The 15,788-nt window shown below is 57.5% G+C and overlaps 1 protein-coding gene across 1 annotated transcript in view; it reads left to right on the top strand.

The window, feature by feature from the left end:
• The window catches only part of LOC121356383 (agrin-like), a gene marked incomplete at its 3' end in the record, with an annotated part of 65,676 nt that overhangs the window by 32,177 nt on the left and 17,711 nt on the right, over positions 1-15,788 (top strand). The window contains exons 3-7 of the mRNA XM_041472690.1: positions 3,796-3,843; positions 9,287-9,502; positions 10,141-10,365; positions 11,613-11,837; positions 12,736-12,942. Coding sequence (XP_041328624.1) covers positions 3,796-3,843; positions 9,287-9,502; positions 10,141-10,365; positions 11,613-11,837; positions 12,736-12,942 — 921 coding nt within the window. The remainder of the gene's footprint in view (positions 1-3,795; positions 3,844-9,286; positions 9,503-10,140; positions 10,366-11,612; positions 11,838-12,735; positions 12,943-15,788) is intronic.

A 15,788-nucleotide genomic window follows, 5' to 3' on the forward strand; every position in this document is an offset into this window, starting at 1 on the left:
CTGCTCCCGGAATCCTTGGACTGCTCCCGGAATCCTTGGGCTGCTCCCGGAATCCTTGGACTGCTCCCGGAATCCTTGAGCTCCTCCTGGAATTTTGGGCTGCTCCCGGAATCCTTGGGCTGATCTGGAATCTTTGGGCTGCTCCCGAATCTTGGCTGCTCCTGGAATTGGGTTTCTCCCGCAGCCCTTGGGCTGATCCCGGAATCTTGGCTGCTCCCGGAATCCTTGGGCTGCTCCTGGAATTTTGGGCTTCTCTGGGAATCCTTGGGCTGCTCCCGGAATCTTGGCTGCTCCTGGAAATTTGGCTGCTCACGGAATTTTGGGTTTCTCCCGGAATCTTGGCTGCTCACGGAATTTTGGGTTTCTCCCGGAATCTTGGCTGCTCACGGAATTTTGGGTTTCTCCTGGAATCTTGGCCGTTCCTGGCTGCGAGGAGGATCAGAGGCTGCCGGACGTGTCCTGGAGGAGCTGCTGGACAGCGGAGGGAGCTCCGTGTGCCCGGAGTGAGGCCGGCCTGGATCTGAGAGGATATCCCAGAGGATCTGAGAGGTGATCCCACAGGATCTCAGAGGTTATCCGGCAGGATCTCAGAAGTTATCCTGGAGGATCCCAGAGGTTATCCTGGAGGATCTTGGTGGTGATCCTGGAGGATCACAGAAGATATCCCGGAGGATCTCAGAGGATATCCCAGAGGTTCTCAGAGGTTATCCTGGAGGATCCCAGAAGATAATCCTGGAGGATCTCACAGGATATCCCAGAGGACAGCGATATTCCCAAGCCTGGCAGTGCTCCTGTGCTGGCACTGTCCCTGTCCCTGCGCTGCTCCTGCTGTGACGTTCCCACCGTTCCCACCCCAGCGTGTCCTTGTCCTGGTGGGCTCAGCCACGGATTCGGAGCCCTGGGATTTTGGTTTGTTTTCTGGGGATTTCTGTTTGCTTTCTGGGGGCACCCGTGGATTGACACCTCAGGGGCTGGCTGAGTGTCGCTGTGCCTCCGGAGCGGGCTGGAGCTGTCCCCAAGCTGTCCCCAAGGCCACGCCTCTGCCATGGCATCGCCGGGCTCAGAGTCCTGAAGGTGCCCCCATCCTGCTGCCAGCCAAGATGGGAACCTCTGGGAAAACTTAGGCTGCCAAAATCACCCAGGGACAGAGGAAAGGCATCCACGTGAGCCTCGTGGTGACTCCTCCAGGGTGTGACAGCCCAGCATGACAGCGTGCCAGTACCCCATGGCGCCGGGAGCCCTGGAGCGGGACCGGCTGTACCAGCACAAGGTGTCCCTGGTGGTGCGCTACTTCATGATCCCCTGCAACATCTGCCTCATCCTGCTGGCCACCTCCACGCTGGGATTCGCCGTGCTGCTCTTCCTCAATAACTGTAGGTGTCCCTGAGAGGGGCAGGCTGGCCGCAGGGCTCCTGGGGACAGCTCGGCTCCTCCCGGAGCTGCTCCTGCCTTGGGGACAGTCCCGGCGTTGGCAGCTCCCTGCTGCCTTGGGGACAATCTTGGGATTGACAGCTCCCTGCCCCACACCTTGGGGACAATCCTGGAGCTGCTCCTGCCTTGGGGACAGTCCCGGGGTTGGCAGCTCCCTGCTGCCTTGGGGACAATCTTGGGATTGACAGCTCCCTGCCCCACACCTTGGGGACAATCCTGGAGGCAGGAGCCCCTCCAGGGATTTTCTTAGATTAGGAGCTCCCTGCTGCCTTGGGGACAATCCCGGCGTTGGCAGCTCCCTGCCCCACGCCTTGGGGACAATCCCGGCATTGGCAGCTCCCTGTCCCACTTTTCCCTGGCAGGGAAGCAGGAGCAGAGCTGTGAGGGTGGCTCTGCGTGGGCCAGGACAGCTCCCACCTGCTGCTGCTGCTGCTCCTGGCAGGCTGCATCCCAAATCCGGGTGGGGATCTGGGGATGTGAGGATTTGAGAAGGGCTGGTGATGATCTGGGGGATGTGAGGATTTGGGAAGGGCAGGAGATGATTCAGGGGATGTGAGGATTTGGGAAGGGCTGCTGGGAGTGATGATCTGGGAAATGTGAGGCTTTGGGAAGGGCTGGTGCAGGTGAATGGGGGGAATGTGAGGCTTTGGAAGGGCAGGAGATTCCTGGGGGGATGTGAGGATCCCTGAGCTCTGGCTGTGAATCTGATCCCTGGTGCAGCTGAGTCGATCCCTTGGCTGTGGATCCAGGATTTCTGCCTGGCTCCTGCTCCCCTTCCCGAGGAACATCCCATCTCCAGATGGGGGAAAGCCCAGGGAGGGCAGGCACCTCCAGCCTGGCTTTGGGGGGCTGGTGATGATCTGGGGGATGTGAGGATTTGGGAAGGGCAGGTGATGATTCAGGGGATGTGAGGATTTGGGAAGGGCTGGAGATGACCCAGGGGATGTGAGGATTTGGGAAGGGCTGCTGGAAGTGATGATCTGGGAAATGTGAGGCTTTGGGAAGGGCTGGTGCAGGTGAATGGGGGGAATGTGAGGCTTGGGAAGGGCAGCTGATGATCCAGGGGATGTGAGGATTTGCAAAGGCAGGTGATGATTGGGGGGATGTCAGGATTTGGGAAGGGTTGATGCAGGTAATTGGGGGAATGTGAGTCTTTGGAAGGGCAGGTGATGATTGGGGGAATGTGAGGCTTTGGAAGGGCAGGAGATGCCTGGGGGGATGTGAGGATTTGGGAAGGGCAGGTCCCTGAGCTCTGGCTGTGAATCTGATCCCTGGTGCAGCTGAGTCGATCCCTTGGCTGTGGATCCAGGATTTCTGCCTGGCTCCTGCTCCCCTTCCCGAGGAACATCCCATCTCCAGATGGGGGAAAGCCCAGGGAGGGCAGGCACCTCCAGCCTGGCTTTGGGGTGTGCAGCTCCTCCTGGGGGAGCTGAGCTCGGGGATAAACCCTGGAAAACCCTCGGATGTCTCCACGGAGTGTGCTGGGGTGGGGTTATCTCTGCCACAGCCCGGCCCCATCCCAAATCCCAGGTTTTGGGTGTTTCCCCTGCAGCGTGGGAGGGGTTTTGGAGCTTGAGGGAGCTCAGCTCAGCTCCCCTGAGCAGAGTCAGGGTCCCCAAACACAGAGGGGTGGCAGGTGACCCTTCTTTGGTGACACCCACGGCAGCTTGCAGTTCTGCTGCCCCTTTCTCCCACTTTTTGGGGGCTGCAGCATTCCTGCTCTGGGGTAACCTGCTGGCTAGGTGTGTGTGGGGTGGTCCACAGCAGGATTGGCCTCAGAGCCCCCAGGAGATGGGGCAGGACAGGCTGGGGCAGATCCCAGCCCCGCCAGGCTCCCAGATCCCACACCAGAGATGCTCCAGTGGTACCTGGGGCTGTCCCAAACTGCGTTTGGGTGATCCTGGGACCTCCTGGGAGCCAAACCTGCTCAGGGAGGGATGAAACAGCACCCCAAAAAGGGCTGGGGGCAGGGCTGTGTCCGAGGAACCTGTGACAGCTCCATTGGTACCTGGGGCTATCCCAAACCGGGTTTGGGTGATGCTGCCTCCTCTTCCTGCCACTCCCTCTTGCTTCCAGGAGCTCCTGGGAGCCAAACCTGCTCATGGAGGGATAAAACAGCACCCCAAAAAGGGCTGGGGCAGGGCTGTGTCCGAGGAACCCGTGACAGCTCCATCAGTACCTGGAACTGTCCCAAACTGGATTTTGATGATGCTGCCTCCTGTTCCTGCTGCTCCCTCCTGCCTCCAGCAGCTCCTGGGACCCAAACCTGCTCATGGAGGGATAAAACAGCACCCCAAAAAGGGCTGGGGGCAGGGCTGCGCCCGAGGAACCCGTGACAGCTCCGTGGTTTTTGTTTCCTTGCAGACAAACCCAACAGTTACTTCACGCAGACGCCGCCGCCGCCGCGGGATGGTGAGTGCAGAGTGTCCCCACGGCCCTGGGGACAGCGGGAGCCTCTCCTGGGCTGGCCTGTCCCCACGGCCCCGGGGACAGTGGGAGCCTCTCCTGGGCTGGCCTGTCCCTCAGGGAAACGGCTCCTGACCCCACTGATCCGTGGGGATTTCGGGTCCCTTCCAGCCCAGCTGCTCCCTGAGCCCTGGCAGTGCTGGGGGTGCCGGGTTTGGGTGAGGAGGGAGGGCAGTGCTCCCTTTTTCCAGGGAATTTCCTGGGATGCAGGGTTTGGGTGAGGAGGGAGGGCAGGAACCCCTCAGTGCTCCCTTTTACCAGGGATTTTCCTGGGATGCAGGATTTGGGTGAGGAGGGAGGGCAGGAGCCCCTCAGTGCTCCCTTTTTCCAGGGAATTTCCTGGGATGCAGATCTGGGTGAGGAGGGAGGGCAGGAGCCCCTCAGTGCTCCCTTTTTCCAGGGATTTTCCTGGGATGCAGGATTTGGGTGAGGAGGGAGGGCAGGAGCCCCTCAGTGCTCCCTTTTTCCAGGGATTTTCCTGGGATGCAGGATTTGGGTGAGGAGGGAGGGCAGGAGCCCCTCAGTGCTCCCTTTTACCAGGGATTTTCCTGGCTGGAAGCAGGGAAGGGCTGGAAAAGGTGAATTTCCTGCAGACTTGCATTTTCATTCTTGCCTCTCCCACCTTTCCTCTGGTTTCACAGAGAACTTTGGGGGTTTTTTTGCTTTTTTTTTTTTTTTTTTTTTGGTTTTTTTGGGTTTTTCTCCCTTTTTCCAGGGATTTTCTTAGGATGCAGGATTTGGGTGAGGAGGGAGGGCAGGAGCCCCTCAGTGCTCCCTTTTTCCAGGGATTTTCTTAGGATGCAGGATTTGGGTGAGGAGGGAGGGCAGTGCTCCCTTTTTCCAGGGAATTTCCGGTTCTTATCAGCCTCAGGAGCTGCTGGATGCAGGGCAGGCAAGCCCAGGCTGAGATAAAACCATCACAGGAGCTTTGTTCCCTTTTAAAACCAGGCTTAAAACCCCTGCCTTTGCTGGCAGGCTCTTCCCCCACCTTCAGGTGCACAGATAAGAGCCCAGCAAACAAAAAACCAGCAGCCAATTAACAACCTGCTCCTTGCCTTTTTTTTTTTTTTTTCTTTTTTTCCCAATTTTTACCTCCCCTGCTGGGGGTGGGGGGAGAAAAGGACGTGAGATAAAATGTGATTAATCTATAATTAGCCCGGGGAAAGGCATCTCGAGCGAAAAATAAACCCCCACGTGGGTGGAACTGCTGGCTCAGGGCTCCAAAACACCAACAGCCCAGCCCAGCCAGATGCCAGACTTCCAAAAGATCCCTCTGCAGATGGAAAAGTGCCCGTTTCGGGGGGTCCTGGGGAGGGAACTCCTGCTGTGGGGGGCAGGAGGTGTTTTTGGGGGCCAGGGCACACGGGGAGGGGGTCCCTGCTGGGGGAGGGGATGGGTTTGGTGTGCTTTGGGACAGGGTTTGGGCTGGGGGAACGCGGGGCTTTGGGTGAGGAGCCGGGGGGATAAAGGGTTGGGTAAACCTGGAGGTTTGGGGAGGTCCCTTCCCCTCCCAAAGCCGGGCAGGGTCACTGTCCAGCCTAGCAAAGCCAGGCAGGGTCACTGTCCAGCCTAGCAAAGCCAGGCAGGGTCACTGTCCAGCCTAACAAAGCCGGACAGGGTCAGTGTCCAGCCTAACAAAGCCAGGCAGGGTCAGTGTCCAGCCTAGCAAAGCCAGAGCTCAGGAAGCCCCCTGCCCCAGAGGTGGCAGCGGGGTTGGGCGGCTCCTCCTCGCTGCCCACCCCGCGTGATGCGATGAATATTTGAATATTGATGAGCAGGGCTGAATATTTAAATATTGATGGGCGGGGCCAAATATTTGAATATTGATGAGCAGGGCTGAATATTTAAATATTGCTGGGCGGGACCAAATATTTGAATATTGATGAGCAGGGCTGAATATTTAAATATTGATGGGCGGGGCCAAATATTTGAATATTGATGAGCAGGGCTGGGCTGGGGGACAGGAGCCGCCAGCCCAGCCGCTCTCCATGGCAACGGGCACCTCGCTCAGGCGGAATTAATTAATGTCCCCCCCCCGAATTAATTAATGCCCAGCCCGAATTATTAGTGCCCCAGCCCGAATTAATGCCCACCCCGAATTAATTAATGCCCAGCCCTGCCATTCCCGCTGCCCCTTTTGGGCACAAGTTTTTGGGTTTTTTCCCAATATAAACTTTTTTGAGTACAGTGAATCTAACAGATTAAAACAACAATATTTCATCTGTGTGAGTAAACTGCACATTAAATAATTTAAACCATTTCCTTTAAATGAATGGGAATAATTCCATTCTTCATTTAAATCCGAAATAGATTTTTACTTTAAATTAAGAATCAACTCTGTGTCTCAGGAGCCCCTGGACATGGCCGTGGGTGGGTGCAGCCCAGCTCCTCCCTTGGCATCCCAGGGCTGCTCCCTGTTGGCATTCCCTGCAATTCCAGCGTTTTCCTGGCTGGTTTTAATCCCTGGGTCAAGGCTCCTCCATCCCTGTGCAGAGCAGAGCCCGTGGCTGCCTGGTGGCCATTCCCAGGTGCCTGGTGGCCACTCCCAGGGGTCTGGTGACCACTTGTGGGTGGCTGGTGACCATTCCTGGCTGCCTGGTGGCCATTCCTGGCTGGTTGATGACCATTCCCAGGTGGCTGGTGGCCATTCCCAGGTGCCTGGTGGCCACTCCCAAGTGGCTGGTGGCCATTCCCAGGTGCCTGGTGGCCATTCCTGGCTGGTTGATGACCATTCCCAGGTGGCTGGTGGCCATTCCTGGCTGGTTGATGACCATTCCCAAGTGGCTGGTGACCATTCCTGGCTGCCTGGTGGCCACTCCCAGGTGGCTGGTGACCATTCCTGGCTGCCTGGTGGCCACTCCCAGGTGGCTGGTGACCACTCGTGGGTGGCTGGTGACCATTCCCAATTGGCTAGTGGCCATTCCCAAGTGGCTGGTGGCCACTTCTGGCTGGCTGGTGACCATTCCCAAGTGGCTGGTGGCCACTCCCAGGTGTCTGGTGGCCATTCCCAAGTGGCTGGTGATCATTCCCAGGTGTCTGGTGGCCATTCCCAAGTGGCTGGTGGCATTCCCGGCTGGCTGGTGGCCATTCCCCGTTGCCTGGTGGCCCCTCCCGGGCTGGCCCTGCCCTCCCCTCCCCGTGCCAGCTGTCCCTGCAGCCCCTGGAGCCCCGCGGGCACCGCTGGGCACGGGGAGGTGGGGCTGGGGCCATCTGCCCCGGCAGCCCCTGCCGAGCCCCCGCCTGCCAGGCCTGCCCTGCTAACGAAGCCGGGCTAATTAGGAGCTCGGGAAGTGGCCTGGCTGGGAGTTCCAAACTGAAAAAGGAGGTTTCGATGGGAGCTTGGGAAGGAATTCTTTCCAGGGAGGATGAGGAGGGCCTGGCGCTGCTTATTCCATGGATTGCCTTTTTTTCTCCTTTTTTATCCTCTTTCCCCCCATTTTTGATCTTCATTTTCCCCCTTTTTCTCTGTATTTTTTCCTGCCTTTCTACCCTTTTTTCCCACCTTTTTTCCCTTGCCTTTTCCTCTGCCTTTTTCCCACCTTTCCCCCGCCCCCATCCTGCTTTTTTCCTGCTTTTTTTCCTACCTTTTTTCCCCTCCTTTCCCCCTCCTTTTTTTCCTGCCCCTTCTCCCCCATTTTTTCCCTTTTTCCTCCCTTTTCCCTTCCCCTCCAAGCCAGCCCCATCTCCCCTGGCGCTGCTCCCCAGCTCTGTTCCCACTCCCCATCCCCTTCCCTGGCGATGAATCCCACAATTCCCATTTTTTACACCTCATCTGCATTTTAAAAAACCCCAAAGAAAGGGAAAGAGCAGCGCTGGGAAGTGCAGGAGAGACTCAGACTCTTCAGAAAAACGATGAATCCCTTTAGATACCGGCGGGAGAGGAGGAGAATCCTTTTCCTTTTGATTTCCTGGGATTTATGGGATTTATCTCGTGCTGGGGTGGGAGAGGAGGAGAGTCCTTTTCCTTTTGATTTCCTGGGATTTATGGGATTTATCTCGTGCTGGGGTGGGAGAGAAGGAGAATCCTTTTCCTTTTGATTTCCTGGGATTTATCTGGTGCTGGGTTTGCAGCTCCAGAGTCTCCAGGCAGTCAAAGGCAAACGCCTGGGAATTGAAGTGTAAATGAGGGGTTGGATTTTGGGATTCCTCTTTTCCCTCATTCTGTGGTTCTGACGTGTGGGGTGCCCTGGGAGGGGGCACTGGGGGGCACTGGGGCAGGGAGCACCTCAAGGAATGGGTGGAGCTGTCCCAGGGAAGGGGGAAATTGGATTTTAGGGAAAGGTTTGAGGCCCCCTGTGTGTGTGTCCCCATGTCCCCTGTGTGTCCCTGTGCCCATGGGATGTCCCTGTGCCCGCAGGGTGCTGTGGGATGCTGTGTGGGTTTGGTGACCCCCATGAGTGTGTCCCCGTGCCCATTGGGGTGTCTCTGTGCCCGCAGGGTGCCAGGGGATGCTCTGTGGCTTCAGGGCCATGTGTCCCTGTACCCAAGGGATGTCCCTGTGCCCATGGGATGTCCCTGTGCCCACACGTGTCCCTGTGCCCGCAGGGTGCCGGGGCATGCTCTGTGTGTCCCTGTGCCCATGTCCTTGTGCCCACACATGTCCCTGTGCCCATTGGGATGTCTCTGTGCCCGCAGGGTGCCGGGGCATGCTCTGTGGCTCTGTGTGTCCCTGTACCCATGGGATGTCCCCGTGCCCATGGGATGTCCCCGTGCCCATTGGGATGTCCCCGTGCCCATTGGGATGTCCCTGTGCCCATGGGATGTCCCCGTGCCCATGGGATGTCCCTGTGCCCATGGGATGTCCCTGTGCCCACACGTGTCCCTGTGCCCGCAGGGTGCCGGGGCATGCTCTGTGGCTTCGGGGCCGTGTGTCCTTGTGCCCACACATGTCCCTGTGCCCATTGGGATGTCTCTGTGCCCGCAGGGTGCCGGGGCATGCTCTGTGGCTCTGTGTGTCCCTGTACCCATGGGATGTCCCCGTGCCCATGGGGTGTCCCTGTGCCCATGGGATGTCCCTGTGCCCATGGGATGTCCCTGTGCCCATGGGATGTCCCTGTGCCCATGGGATGTCCCTGTGCCCATGGGATGTCCCTGTGCCCATGGGATGTCCCTGTGCCCATGGGATGTCCCTGTGCCCATGGGATGTCCCTGTGCCCATGGGATGTCCCTGTGCCCATGGGATGTCCCTGTGCCCATGGGATGTCCCTGTGCCCATGGGATGTCCCTGTGCCCATGGGATGTCCCTGTGCCCATGGGATGTCCCTGTGCCCATGGGATGTCCCTGTGCCCATGGGATGTCCCTGTGCCCATGGGATGTCCCTGTGCCCATGGGATGTCCCTGTGCCCATGGGATGTCCCTGTGCCCATTGGGATGTCCCTGTGCCCGCAGGGTGCCGGGGCATGCTCTGTGGCTTCGGGGCCGTGTGCGAGCGCAGCCCCTCGGAGCCGGGCCAGGCCTCGTGCGTGTGCAGGAAGGGTCCCTGTGCCCCCGTGGTGGCCCCGGTGTGCGGCTCCGACCACTCCACCTACAGCAACGAGTGCGAGCTGGACAGGGCCCAGTGCAACCAGCAGAGGAGGATCAAGGTGGTCAGCAAGGGACCCTGCGGTGAGTGAGGGACGCTGGCGTGTCCCCAAGGCCAGCAGGGACACCTCGGGGCGTGGCTGGAGGGGTGGGGACAGCGCTGGGGGAACTCTGGGGATCATCAGCGCTGCTTTGGGGGTCAGCAGAGAGTGATAAGGAGGAGAAATGGTGGGAAAATGGTGGAGAAATGATGGGGAAATGGTGAAGGAATGGTGGGAAAATGATGGAGAAATGATGGCCGCAGGCTGGGCCAGGGACACCAAAGGCTGGGAAGGGACCCCCCCAAAGCTCTGCTTTGGGGGTCAGCAAACTGTGAGGAGGAAAAGCGATGGAAAATTGTCCATTATTGCTGGATTGGGGCATTGGGAGGGATGGATTTGGGTTATTCCATGAGAGGAACAGGACATCCCATGCCATGCTCTCACCCGTGTCCCCTCCTCTCCTCAGGCTCCAAGGATCCACTGAAGCTGTGGAAAATTACCCAGTGCTGCTGGATTGGGGCTTTTAGAGGGGTGGATTTGGGGGGTATTGGGATAGATTTGGGTTATTCCATGAGAGGAACAGGACATCACATGCCATGCTGTCACCCATGCCATGCTGTCACCCGTGCCGTGCTCCCACCCGTGCCGTGCTCTCACCCGTGTCCCCTCTCTGTCCCTCAGGCTCCAAGGACCCCTGTGCAGAGGTGACCTGCAGCTTTGGCAGCACCTGCGTCCCCTCCCCTGACGGCCAGGTGGCCAAGTGCGTGTGTCCCTCGTCGTGCAGCGGCGTCCCCGAGAGCCCCGTGTGCGGCAGCGACGGCCGCGACTACCGCAGCCAGTGCCACCTCAACAAGCACGCCTGTGACAAGCAGGAGAACGTCTTCAAGAAGTTCGATGGCCCCTGCGGTGAGGAGGGCTCCATCTGGGCAGGGAGTGAGCGTGCCACAGGGCTGGCAGTGACTCCGTGGGGCACAAAGATTTGGGGGCTCTTGGGACCAGGCAGGGATGGAGCAGAACCTGGGGAGCCCCGGTTTGGGCAGGGAGTGACTCCTTGGGACACAAAGAAAATCTGGGGGTTCTTGGGGACCCCAAATGGAAGGAGCAGAACCTGGGAGGTCCTGGTTTGGTCATAGAGTGACCATGCCAGAGGACAGGGAGTGACTCCTTGGGACATAAAGAAGATTTGGGGGCTCTTGGGGTAATGCAGGGATGGAGCAGAGCCTGGAAGCCCCGGTTTGGGCAGGGAGTGACTCCGTGAGGTGCAAAGATTTGGGGGGACTCTTGGTGCTGTGCAGGGACAGAGCAGAACCTGGGAAGCCCAATTTGGGCAGGGAGTGACCTTGGGCAGGGAGCAACCGTGCCAGAGGACAGGGAGTGACTCCTTGGGACACAAAGAAAATCTGGGGGTTCTTGGGGACCCCAAATGGAAGGAGCAGAACCTGGGAGGTCCTGGTTTGGGCAGGGAGTGACCATGCCAGAGGACAGGGAGTGACTCCTTGGGACATAAAGAAGATTTGGGGGTTCTTGGGACCAGGCAGGGATGGAGCAGAGCTTGGGAAGCCCCAGTTTGGGCAAGGAGTGACCTTGGGACACAAAGGAATATTTGGGGGTTCTTGGGACCATGCAGGGATGGAGCAGAGCCTGGGGAGCCCTGATTTAGGGAGGGAGTGACTCCTTGGGACACAGTGGAAGATTTGGGGGCTCTTGGGGCTGTGCAGGGATGGAGCAGAGCCTGGGAAGCCCCAGTTTGGGCAGGGATTGATGGTGCCAGAGGGCAGGGAGTGACTCCATGGGGCACAAAGAAGATTTGGGGGCTCTTGGGGCTGGGCAGGGATGGAGCAGATGCCTGGTCTGGGCAGCGGGTGACCTTGGGCAGGGAGTGACCGTGCCAGAGGGCAGGGGGTGACCTTGGGCAGGGAGTGACCGTGCCAGAGGGCAGGGGGTGACTGTGGCAGAGGGCAGGGGGTGACCCGGGGCAGGGAGTGACCATGCCAGAGGGCAGGGGGTGACCCGGGGCAGGGAGTGACCGTGCCAGAGGGCAGCGGGTGACCTTGGGCAGGGAGTGACCGTGCCAGAGGGCAGCGGGTGACCTTGGGCAGGGAGTGACCGTGCCAGAGGGCAGCGGGTGACTCCTGCCCCGCGTCGCTGCCCAGACCCGTGCCAGGCCGTGCCGAGCGAGCCGAGCCGCGTGTGCCGGGTGAACCCGCGGACGCGGCGGGCGGAGCTGCTGCCCCGGCCCGAGGGCTGTCCCCCGGGCAGGGACCCGGTGTGCGGCGACGACGGCGTCACCTACGACAGCGAGTGCGCCATGGCGCGCTCCGGGGCCATCCGGGGCATGGACATCCAGAAGGTGCGCTCGGGGCAGTGCCAGCCGCAGGGTGAGTGCCCCTCCTCATCCTCATCCTCCATATACTATAATAGAAATTAAATATACTAATATGCAATTATAATATATATGAATACAAAAATACATCTTATACAATACACTAATTATATAATATATTATATAAACGAAATCTATAGAAATAACTATATTATAATACAAAATATAGAAATATTAAAATACAGAAATATAAAATATATGGTGTATTATATAATGTATTATATAATACATTATATAGATACATATATATAATATATTATATATATAATGTATTATATATAACATATAAATAGATAATGCATAATTATCATGTATAATTAAGTATACTATGTATTATGTATAATTAATATAATTACACTATATATTAATATAAAAAACTAAAGGCAACTGTACAGAACCTGAAAAAAATGAAAGTTAAAACCTAAAGCATCTGTACAGAACCTGAAAAATATAGAAGTTAAAACTTAAGGCGTCAATACAGAACCTGAAAAATATGAAAGTTAAAGCTTAAAGCAGCTGTATAGAACCTGAAAAATAGAAAAGTTAAAACTTAAAGCATCAGTACAGAAGCTGAAAAACACAAAAGTTAAAATTTGAAGCATCTGTACAGAACCTGAAAAATATAAAAGTTAAAGCTTCAAACATCAGTGCAGAACTTGAAAAACATAAAATTTGACGGATCTGTACAGAACCTGAAAAAAAAGAAGTTAAAACTCAAAGCATCAGTACAGAACCCGAAAAACAAAAGTTAAAACTTAAAGCATCGTACAGAACCTGAAAAATACAAATAAAACCCACTAAAATATTTTTAAAAAAACCACAAAACCATGCACAAACCCAGTGAAGCATGCCGCGGTGCTGGCCGTGAGCCCCTGTGCCCTGTCCCCCCGCAGACCAGTGCAAGGAGGAGTGCAAGTTCAACGCGGTGTGCCTGAACCGGCGCGGGGCCGCGCGCTGCTCCTGCGAGCGCATCGCCTGCGACGGCGCCTTCCGGCCCCTGTGCGGCCGCGACAGCCGCACCTACGGCAGCGACTGCCAGCGGCGCCGCGCCGAGTGCCTGCAGCAGCAGCACATCCCCGCCCGCCACAGCGGGCCCTGCGGTGAGCGCCGCCACGGGGGCTCCGCGGGCGTGCTGGGCCCCAGGTTGTTCCGCAGGGGTGGTGGTCCCCAAATTGTCCTGTGGGGATGGTGTCATGGAGGGGTGGTGGGCCCCAAGTTGTTCTGTGGGGATGGTGTCATGTAGGGGTGGTGGGCCCCAAGTTGTCCCGCAGGGATGGTGGTCCCCAAGTTGTTCTGTGGGGATGGTGTCATGGAGGGGTGGTGGTCTCCAAGTTGTCTCACAGGGATGGTGTCATGTAGGGATGGTGGTCTCCAAGTTGTCCCGCAGGAATGGTGATCCCCAAATTGTCCCGCGGGGATGGTGTCTTGTAGGGGTGGTGGGCCCCAAATTGTCCTGTGGGGATGGTGTCATGGAGGGGTGGTGGTCTCCAAGTTGTCTCACAGGGATGGTGTCATGTAGGGGTGGTGGTCCCCAAATTGTCCTGTGGGGATGCTATCATGTAGGGATGGTGGGCCCCAAGTTGTTCTCTGGGGTTGGTGTCATGTAGGGATGGCGGGTCCCAAGTTGTCCCGCAGGGATGGCGGGTCCCAAGTTGTCCCACAGGGATGGTGTCATGTAGGGGTGGTGGTCTCCAAGTTGTCCCGCAGGGGTTGTGGTCCCCAAATTGTCCTGCGGGGATGGTGTCATGTGGGGGTGGTGGTCCCCAAGTTGTCCTGTAGGGATGCTGTTCTGTAAGGGCGGTGGGTCCCAAGTTGTCCTACAGGGATGGTGGTCCTCAAATTGTACCATGGGGGTGGTGGTCCTCAAGTTGTCCTGTAGGGTTGGTGTCATGTAGGGGTGTTGGGTCCCAAGTTGTCCTGCAGGGGTGGTGTCATGTGGGGGTGGTGGGTCCCAAGTTGTCCCACAGGGATGGTGGTCCCCAAGTTGTCCTGTAGGGGTGGTGGTCTCCAAGTCGTCCTGCAAGGGATGTCAGACCCCAAATTGTCCCACAGGGAAGCTGTCCTGTGGGGATGTTGGTCCCTCCTGTTCTGTAGGGATGGTGGTCCCGAAATTGTCCTATGGGGATGCTGTCCTATGGGGATGCTGGTCCCCAGATCATCCCGTGGGGATGCTGGTACCCCTCATCCCACAGGGATTCTGGTTCCCCCCTGTCCCACAGGGCTGCCGTCCCATGGGGATGCTGGTCCCACCTGTCCCATAGGGATGTTGGTCCCCAAATTATCCTGCAGGGATTCTGGTCCCTCCTGTCCCGTGGGGATGCTGGTACCCCTCATCCCACAGGGATTCTGGTTCCCCCCTGTCCCACAGGGCTGCCGTCCCATGGGGATGCTGGACCCCAGATTGCCCCGTGGATGTGTCAGTCCCCAAACTGGGCTGCTGACCCAGTGGGATGCTGGTCTCCTCTCTCCTGTGGGAATGCCGATCCCCCACCCACCCCTGGCCCTCCCCAGCTGCTCCAGGCAGGGTGGCATGCTGAGAGGCTGCAGTGGATGCCCACCGAGCAAGGGGGGCTCAGCCTGGAGTGCAGCTCCTGGAACGTCCCTGTCCCGTGTTTCTGTCCTTCCAGCAGCCCTGCTGTGTGCACGTCTCGCTGTCCTGCTCCCGTCTCTGTCTGCTGTGTGACACAGGGGACACCCATCCGTGTTCCAACCAAGTGTCTGTGACCTCCTGCTGCTTTCTGTCCCTCCCCACCACGTTGCCTTCAATCCATGCCCATCCATTGCTCCTCCCGGGGTAGTGCCAGTCTCCAAACCCCTTCCATGCTCTCCTTTCCATGCCTGCCTGCTTCTCTCCGTCGGGAACTCTTCCCTCTGTGCCCTGTCTGGAGCTCTCACCGTGTCTTTGTCTCGTCTCTAGGAGAAGCTCCCCAATGGACCTTTCTCAGGAGGATGGGATAGGATGGGGCTTTGGATCCTTAGGATGCTGGCAGTGCCCAGGTGTAAGGATCTCCCCCGGGGAGTGAAGGAGGTTAAAGCAGCCCCTGCACTGATTTGGATGAGTTACAAGTTGTTCATTTCGGCTCACTTTGGGTTTTTCCCACCTCTGGAACTGCTATCCTGTTCTTTTAAGCTGATGTTTGATCAGGTATCAGCTGGGTTGAGCCTCCTGAAGTGCTTGGCAATCAGAATCCCACGCTGGGGATGTGTTTTGTTGGCTTTGTGCTCCTGCTGGAGGCTTTCGAGGCTGCCAGACCCAGCTGCTGGAAAAGAATTTGTCAGGCTCCCAAAATCCCACTCAGAATAATCACAGCTGTTATTTTTAAGCATCCATTTCTCTGTGTTCCTGGTGGGGGAATGGCTGGGAGTAAATTCCCCAAGTTTTCCCTGTGGGAAGGGCTGTGATCCCATGGTGGGGGGATTTTTTGCAGCCTTGGCTCCCTGGGCTCTCTTCAAACCTTCCCCTGTGCCTCCTTGAGAGGCTGCAAATTCCCAAATTTCTGGGATGAGCGGGGAATTCACGCTGCTCTGAGCATCAGCCACGCCTCATTTCCACCGTGTTCCGTGGAAAAAGGCCAGGAGCAGCAGGATGGGGTCCTGGTGCACCTGCCATTCCTCTCTCCACCTCCCTCTCCTGGATTTCAGCTCCCTCCCAGCTCCCCTCCCTCCTGCCCAGCACACATCTGCTTTCAGGAGCTGCATCCTGGTGGGACAGGAGCAAGAAACGGGGGAATGAATCAAAACCAGGGCTCTGTCTGCCAAAACTGGGGTTGCAGAGTGCCTGTGACAGCTCCAGGCAGTCCTGGAGCCCATCCCCAGGAGGTGTGAGCAGATTTTTTTAGCCCTGTCAGCTCTGGAGAGGAGAAGGAAGAGCTCTGAGCTCAGAGCTGGGGAGCTCATCCCTGCCTGGGAGCTGTGGGAATGCAGAGCTGGGGAAGGGCTTGGCAGC

Source organism: Pyrgilauda ruficollis, unplaced genomic scaffold (genome assembly GCF_017590135.1).
Source record: "Pyrgilauda ruficollis isolate IOZ18807 unplaced genomic scaffold, ASM1759013v1 scaffold297, whole genome shotgun sequence".
In the NCBI taxonomy this organism is placed as follows: domain Eukaryota; kingdom Metazoa; phylum Chordata; class Aves; order Passeriformes; family Passeridae; genus Pyrgilauda; species Pyrgilauda ruficollis.